Source organism: Gavialis gangeticus, unplaced genomic scaffold (assembly GCF_001723915.1).
Source record: "Gavialis gangeticus isolate Ggan-Ray unplaced genomic scaffold, GavGan_comp1, whole genome shotgun sequence".
Lineage (NCBI taxonomy): Eukaryota > Metazoa > Chordata > Crocodylia > Gavialidae > Gavialis > Gavialis gangeticus.
In genome coordinates this window covers 10,332,674-10,341,331 of record NW_017729025.1, presented here as the reverse complement: position 1 = coordinate 10,341,331, position 8,658 = coordinate 10,332,674, and the positions used below count along the sequence as shown (strand labels likewise).

At 44.8% G+C, this 8,658-nt stretch overlaps 1 protein-coding gene across 1 annotated transcript in view; it reads right to left on the bottom strand.

Moving 5' to 3' along the window:
* The window catches only part of DHRS7 (dehydrogenase/reductase 7), a 38,864-nt gene that overhangs the window by 18,666 nt on the left and 11,540 nt on the right, over nt 1-8,658 (bottom strand). The window contains exons 2-3 of the mRNA XM_019518381.1: nt 6,979-7,085; nt 4,803-5,042 (exon numbers count right to left, since the gene is read on the bottom strand). Of these exons, the coding sequence (XP_019373926.1) occupies nt 4,803-5,042; nt 6,979-7,085 (347 nt within the window). The remainder of the gene's footprint in view (nt 1-4,802; nt 5,043-6,978; nt 7,086-8,658) is intronic.

Below are 8,658 nucleotides of genomic sequence, written 5' to 3'. Positions count from 1 at the left end.
CACGGGAAGCTCAGGTAACTTGCTTTTGTCTACTAAAGTCAACAGAGGCTTTAGAAGTTGCTGATCATATAAAGAGTGTGTGAAGACTTCAGTCTTCATGGCCAGTCTATGTACCAGGTGCACAGAATCCCCATTAATCAGAGCACTGAAGGTCATGCTCCTCTCTTCCCCACCCCACGAGGCTCCATGTGCTATTAATTATATGAATTGGTAGCCGGTAATTCATAATTATATGAATTACAGAATCACACACTCAAGTCTATTATTCCCAATTCTTCACTGAAATGCTGCATGCTGCCAACTGAACAAGTATCAGTAAATAAAGGACTATTGCACATACTTCGTAGACTTAGAAGCCACAGCAATTCAAGAGCTAAGTAAGAACTGAGGCTTTATCACCACCCTGGCAAGCCTGCTATATACAGAGCTTTAGTCTACACTAGTATAGGACCTCCTCCAAACTGAAGGTTTCCACATTTATAAAATGAACCAAAGGGCAAGGGCAGGACAAACAGAGGATATCCACAACTAGACAGAGAGGATTTTCTAGTAAGCTCTGTTGGAAAAATGCCGATTTGTCACAAGTGAAGCTTCCCCTGGGAACGCAGCATGAAACTCTTTTCACAGAACCCGATCCCCAGATCCAGGACAAAATTTCTGCTCAAAGATGTCAGAGACCCTTGCAAAAAGGCAACTGTTGGCATGCCTGCTTAAGGTGCAGGAAGCCCAGGTTCAAGGATCTGCCCTGAGCACCAGCTGCTGGCTGTTTAGGCATGGTGTGTGTTGGGGGACATGCATGTGCTTCTGGATTCAGGATTATTAAAAAAAAAAATATAGGTAAAAGGGCATTGAAAGGTCTTGCACTCATTTAAGTGTAGACTAGGAAAGTGTGAGATTTCAAAAACAACCCCCCCCCCCCAAACCAACCTCTACCTCCAGCCTCACAGGATGTGAAGAGGTTTCAGTTCAGTTTTCTTTCTAACTCTAGGCTGAACTTGTTAAAGTCTTTTCTCTAAACACCCCCCTTTTATAAAATAAGGGACCCCCCCATCCTGAAACCTTGCAATGGGTTATTTGAGGAGCAGATTTTAAAACCAGGAAAGAAGAAAACCTTGGAGTCTGACAGCACTCTAAGGCAGGGGTTGCCAACCTGTGGCATGCATGTCGTGTGTGGCGTGTAGCAGATCATGAAAGGAGCAGAGAGTATAGTAGCAAATAGGGCAGGGAGCAGAAAGAGCAGATCCGGTGGGGAAAGAGAATAAGAGTAGCACTGAGGAGAGTGTCTTGTGCTGCACCTTCCAAAAAGTTTGGCCCCACATGATTTCAAGGCAATGTTAAGGCCATGTTAGTGGCTTAATTGTTCATTTCCAAGGATCCTGGGTTTCTTTATTTTAACAGAACTAAGAACTTCTTGCAAAGCTTTTTATTTTTTAAAGATACTGATTTACTCAACTTTCACAGCAGCTTAGCAAAATTACGCCTAGGGATTAAGAGCGCACTGTGAGCGTTCATGGTATTGCACAATGGATGAAGTGGGTTTAGACAAAAAAGCATGTCACAAAGATTACTAGCAGCCTGGTAGGTGGGGGAAACCTGCATTTATTCTCATGCTTGCTTCAAAATCAATCAGAGCTGAAGCCAAAAGGCAGCTTGTCTAATGGAGATCTGCAAGATCCATGCATTAAGAGCTACTGAGCAGGGGCGACAACGTTTTTGGGCAGAGCACCAAAAACACCCACATCCTCAACTTGTAAGATGTTGGTATGCTGGGGTGGGTGGCAGGGAAGACGCCAGGGGTCCGATCCTTGTTGCGGCCATGCAGCCCCAGCTCCTTCACCGAGCAAAACGCCTGCGTGCACCACACTCTGGCATGCATTCTGTGGGTTGCCTACCCCTGCTATTGTCTGGTTTGCTCACCGCAATAAATCACCATCACGTCAGCCATGCTAGGGAACACTGAGAAAATAGACCCCTCCATGCCTGCCAAAGGGCAAAAAACAAAAACAAACAAAAAAAAAACAACCCCCCCCCCAAAAACACACATGGTCACTTTCTGGCCTTACAGCACTACTCACAGGCCCTCATGGAACAGAAGTGACATTGCTGATACAAAATAGCTTACCCCAGAGGCTACCCTTTAGGAAAAGCGCTGGGTGTGCTCCTCTGTTGCAAGGAGCATGCACATGGCTACTTCTCCCAAGTCAACTTCTAGCAGGTGCTGTTACAGCACTATGCCACTAAGGGGTGAAAGAGCTAGTTTGCACCTGGCAATGGCCACTGAAATGGGGTAGGGGAGTGAACCCACAGGGCAGCCCAGGTAGGAACTGTCCCACATGGTTAAGTTACTACACAAGTTTTTATAGGGTAGCTTTACTATTTTGTATAGTAAGTCTGTGGGATGGGGACTCCCCCTTTACTGCATAACTGTCAGTTTACTATGCAGGGAGTGTGTGCCTGCTCCCTCAGCCTTAAAATGTGCTCAGAGTGAAGCCTACGGGCTTTTGTTGCCTTAGGCACCGAAGAAGTGGGAGCACATGGGTGGGGTTTGTTTCAACAGCACTGTCCAATATGTAGATTGGCCAAGAGCTCTGGGTAATCTAATCACTGGCCGTGCTCTGTTGTGTTGTCACTAGAGTCTGGCTTATTCTTCCAAAGCTGTGCTATTTTCACGGTACTAGACACTTGCACATGTTAAGGGAACAAGCAGTTCTGGGTCAGGAAGTGAAGCAAAGTCGCTTGTTGTGCGTTTGAGTCAGGAGTTGGATAAAGCACCATTTTTTTGCATCACCAGCCAGAACTGCACTCTAAGCTCCCAGAATCAATGCTGTGTGTTAACAGGAATTCACAGAGCAATGTTAAAATCCAGATCGCATCTATTCACAAGTAGCTGCCAAAAAACCTGCTGCAGCCAGCCAGCCAGGGATCAGGAAACAATGGCCATGCTGGTGAGAAGACAGCAAAAAATCCTACCTCCCAGTTTGTTGCAAGGCATATTGAGACAGGAGGGCAGGATGCAGATGTCTGGTAGGTTCATTGCAAGAAGTATTTTGTGGCACCAATACTCTGGCCCTACCAATGCGAATGCTCTCGATACTCGTGGCTTTCAGAGTTCCCTCAGATACTCCTGCCGCAAGACAAACTTGAATTCCTCAAGGAGCTATTACACCTTTCATAGTCTCTCTTTTACTGAAGTACATCAGACCAGACCATATGTGTCATTCGCATTTGAGATAATTCCTTGTTTGATATTACTTGGGATTATTACTAGGGACTTGTACATTTGGGGATTTTGCAAGAGTATTTTGCCTCTGGCTGAGATCTGAGCAAACAAGTATAAGAAAGAAAAAGCACTCTAGCATCTACTCAAACTGTCTTTCCTCATATTAAAGAAATATATATCTGATGATGAAGTGTCATGGTTTTCTAGGTCACAAGTTAAGAGTTGGCCTCAGTAAGAAGATGCCAATGGCAACTGCAGTGGGACATACTAGGGCTGTTTTATGGGGTTCTTGTGAAGACTCCCCACACTTCACCAGGTGCTGGAGGGAGAATTCATCCTTTGGTAGCCCTCTAAAGCTCAGAGAGGCTCTGAAATGCCTGAGGGATACCAAAGAGCTGCACTGCATCTTGGAAGTAGCAGCCCCATGCCATCGGTGGGCAAGCCCAGTTAGCTGCGCCAAGCAGGGAAATGTACAGTCAACTAACCCACCCTGCTGACAGTCCAGTCTGGCTGCAGATTGCCAGCCCCCCTCCCCCAGCTCAGCACTGTTACCTTGTGTGCATGTAGTGAGCAAGGGAGGCAAACATGCACTCATCGTGACCAAACCTAAAAAGGTCCAGGGCAGAGTGTGGTTCTTCTGCCCCTTGCACCTACACAACCAGGATCCATGAGTTTGGTTGATTATGGAATATGGGCTTTTCTGACATGGCTCTTAAGAACATTTGGGGGTGCGATTTGTGAAGTGTGTCTCCACTTTGCTATTCTGATTCCAATATGTAAAACAGGAAAAACCTGCGCTAGAAATGGACACTGTGCGAGTTCACGCTGCTTTCAAAACCCTGCGAGTTCTGTGCAGCCCAGGGTTTCAGTGCAACAGGTTTAGTTTTACACTGGTATGTAAAGCCTGGCAAGGGCAGGAGGGTGTAACTGGCTCTTCTGTACCTTGTTTGCATTTTGGGGATTTCATCATGCCCCTTGACAAAGGGTCACACCTGCTCTGTGACTACCATGTTCTCCTTGAAGCCTCAACTCTTGGAATCAGTGATTAGGACAGACTCAGCTTTCATTTTATGGTCACCCTCCCTCATGGTTGTGGAGAAAGAATTTGAAAAATGCATTGGAAAGCAGAGAAATAAATCTTCTAAAGCAAAGCAAGCTTTAAAAGGAGACTGGAGGTGTCATTTTGGAAGTCTAGGTTGTGACTATCGGATCTTAACGCCACCTCACGCTCTCTTTAATAAAAGGGAACAGTCCATTTGTTAGCTGTGCATGAGTTCCTAGGAATTCCCAGAGTCAGTTGTTCAATATCCACAGAGGAAAAGAATAGGACAGCGATGGGTGTTTGCTTGTACAGACAGTGGGAGAAGTTATTTCTTACATAACCAACCCAAGGAGATTTGAAGACCAGAAAGAAAAAAGCCCACAGTGAGTATAAACTCTTGCTCAGACCCTTCTCATGAGGGTCTCTCTCTCACTAGTCTGTACCAATTACAAATCTTTTGCTGCAGACACTGAACCAGACATTAAGCCACAACTTTACTCTATGCCCAAACAGCACCAAAGCTCCTGGAGTTAGTCTTACCTGCAGGGCATGCTTGCTAGCACAGTACCCGGTGGCAAGGGGGGCTCCCATGATACCCATGACACTGCTCATAGTGACGATCGTCCCTTTCTTCCTTTCAATCATGTGATTCAAGACGTGCTTTGTTAAGGAGATGGTGCCCAGGTAGTTAAGCTCCATAATGGCATTGTAGACATCCACGCTCGTATCCACAAACAGGGAGCGCTGGGAGCGACCTCCATTGTTCACCAAAACATCGATCTTTGGGAAAGCAGCAGCAACAAGTCAAACCTGTTTCCTTTGGAAACTAGTATCTGCAGATGCAGTGCAGACTTGACCCAGTTCACCCCCTGCCCTTAGTATCTTCTAGCTTTGTAGCACTGAGCCAGTATTTACTGCTAAAGATGACACTCAAGCATTCAAACCATTTCAGGATAAGGATTAAAGTCTAAACTGTGGTTCAGCTAATTCTGAACACAACTTGTATGTTAACCAGTAACAGTCAGACTGAGAAATGTACACAGCTTGTTAGAAACATGGGTCAGCTGGAAAACTACATGTTGGCCCCACCATTTCTAAGCACCGCTGTAACAAGTAACATCCAACATGTGGCACCGCATGATGATCTTTGTAAGCAAACCCTTCTGCCTATGTGGGGCATTACTGTAGTAGACAAACAGGTAGCACACATGCTAAACTGGCAAGGGGGGGCTGGAGTTGTGGCCTGAAACTTTGCACTCAATTCTTAACTGACTGGATTCGACTGCTGTTGCCCCTTTAGTTTCGTACCCAGAACTGCCCATTTGGAGTAGAACAGCTACACACCAAGAACAAGTGTGTTCAGTTAACTTTGTCTCATCTACATTTCCACCACAGTTGGAATTAGAACAAGATAATGCTGGAGATGGGACACGAAACTTTAAACTTGCATTTTTCATTCAAAAATCAAATGGACAACACAGTAACAGTGTGTTGCATTTTCAGTGGGCCTCAACAAAGAGTTAAAAATTACACCATAACCAACTGAATGGTTATGTCATTGGCTATATTGTACAATCAGCTGAGTGTGAGCCTTTCTGTAGTCACAGCCAATTGAATCCTTGGACTCTCAGACCATTAGCCAGAAGTTACTAGCTCATTCTTGCACCCATGTATCATATCACTGAAGCCAATGGTGAACCCATACAGTGGATAGCTATATAAAGATAGTTTTAATTTAAGATAGGTTAGAGCTCAAAGATATCATCATGGAATAGGGATTATAACTTCTAATTGTATACTATTTGAGACCATTTTCATGCAACCTTCTCAGAAAAGTCTTATAAAAATAGGTCACAAAAGACCATGGACTATATTAGGGGCTCAATCTTATGAGGTTCCCAGAGGCTGCTCTACAGATTAGTAAAGATTAAAGAAAACCACTCTACCCAATGGGACTCAGTGCTCAGTCTAGAAGATCCCATTAAGCATCTCTGTGATGCTTAGTTTCAGTTCCCAAACTGTGGATTTGGGTCTCCAGAAATAACATCCTTGTTAACAGCAGCATATGGAGATGAGATAACAGACCCAATTACTCATCCAGTCAGCCCTACTGGGTCTCTGAAAGTTTGCATACACAGAGTCAAGCCCTCACCTCTCTCTAAAAGATCAGGTTTCAAGAAGTTAAATGAATAGAGGATTGTTGGGGGTGGAGTAGATCCAGGTAAGGAGGAGTGTGGAAATAAATGCAAGGAGGAGGGGCAGTAGAGACCAAAGAGAAACATTTTGAGCAGACTATTCCAGAAGTCTTGAGGGATAAGTTTCCAAGTATAGCCTCTCCATTGATTTGGGATCTAGTGAGGGAGTGGTATGGTAGAAGGGAAAACCTATCATGGCAGCAGGCTTGCAAGGCTATAAGAGAGACCCTGTATTTAGGAATATTGTAATGAAAGTTATATCAAACAACAAGAATGCACTTTTTGTAGAAAAAAAGCAAATAAATTGAGTTTCCTGGCCAGTGATTTAAATCATGATTTAAGTCAAATCCACCCATTTAAGTCAAATCCACCCTGCGAACACTGCAGGATCAAGGGCCCATGTGCTTCTCTCCCTATTTAATGTGGATCGTGTCAAATGAATTGATTTGCTACCAAAATTGAAGGCAGAGCGGTGGGAGCATTTGCCAGGGAAAACTTCAGTGCAAAAACAGGCAACTTACTCTACCAAAATGTTGAAGAACAGCCTTGGTTGCAGCTTCATGAGAGCTTCGCTCAGTCAGGTCAAGGCGCAGAACAAGGATATCTTTTTCACTCAAGCTGCTGATTTCTGAAATTAAAGGAGGCGATTGAAGATTAAGCACAACGTGAATGATTCAACGGCTCTGCAATGCCCAGTTCCTCACTATAAGCATAGCTCACAGGGTTTTAAAAAAAAAAAAACAACAAAACAAAAACTAAGCCGAGAACTCGTTTTCTAAGAAGCAGTATCAGGTCGTGGAGCCCTATCATAATGCTTGTACAAGGGCAGAGTCAAAAAGCTGCACCTCAGCTCCAAGAGCTTTTGAGCCAACATGGTTACAGCACTGCATTCTCCAAATCAGCGACTCTCAACAGGGGAGCCACAAGATCCTTTTAAGGAGCTGGGCTGCTGTGGCACTGGGTAACTGCTTTGTTCCATTAGGAAGTTGCATATTTCTTAGGCACTGCAATAGGATTTTGAGGTGGAGATTATAGCCAAACCCTTCAAAAGAACAAAGTGCAAATGTGATCTTTTACATGTAGCCTGCAGGTTAGTTGTTCAGCTGTGGCCAGACTGCGATTGCACTCTGGGTTGCCACGGGGTGGGCACTGCTAGCATTTTGCCAAGGCTTTAGGCAAAGCCTAGACACTGCAGCTGAATGTTTGTTGCCATACAACTACAGAAAGTGTTCCCCAAGGCACAGGAAGGATTAAAATAAGATCTGTGCACATCAGCAGAATTGTGTTTGAGAGTTAAACATGTAAGAATGCCTTGTGTATCCTGTCATGGCCAGAAGGCAGCCAGTTTGTTTTTATAAATCCATGGCCAGAAGGCAGCCAGTTTGTTTTTATAAATCCATTAAAGTATTGAGTTAAATCAAAATAAAAAGTTTTAGTCATGAAAATTAAGAGGAACATTGGAAAAGCCAAGTATGTAACAGCCATGATGTGCTGGTGAGCTTTATAGCGACTCACTACTATAACAGAGAGAGACAGACAGAAAGTGAGGACAGTGGGTTTAATGCAAATTTCAGGGGTATTTTTAATGTCTACACTTGTAAAACACAGAACTAATCGCAAGTCCTTCTCAGAAGGAGGGGAAAGGATCAGGAGGCCATTGAGTGCTCCAAGACCTCCCATCACGAACAAAAGGGAGGACCTTTTGCACAGTGAACCATAAACACACAGATGCAGCAAGGCTTGCATGGGCACCAGCAAACCCACCTTTATGTTGCTTTCAGTGGAGAGGGGGAGCTGCTGATCAGGAGTGCACATCAGTTGTGACAGGGGTCTTGTTGGTCCTCCAGGTCCCCAACACTGCTCCTCCCCCACCCTGTACTGCTGTAACTGGCCACTGACACATGGCCAGGACTCTACTGGCCCTTTCCCACCCTTTTTAAACCCAAGCTCCTTTGCAGTACTTGCTCAATAAAAGCCATCTCTTTAACAACCAGCTATGTCCTCACTCCCTTGACTGAAGCCCCTCTTCATGTCCCCCTAGCCCCTGCGAATCAAGAAGCATGGGTCCAAACACTACCTTCCCGCCCCCAATTCAGAGAAGCGCACTGCAGACATTGGCCACGTGCAGGCTATTGAAGGCTACTGAACTCCTGTTTAGCAGAGAAGGGAAAGCAGAAAACAAACAAAAGAAAAAACCCCCA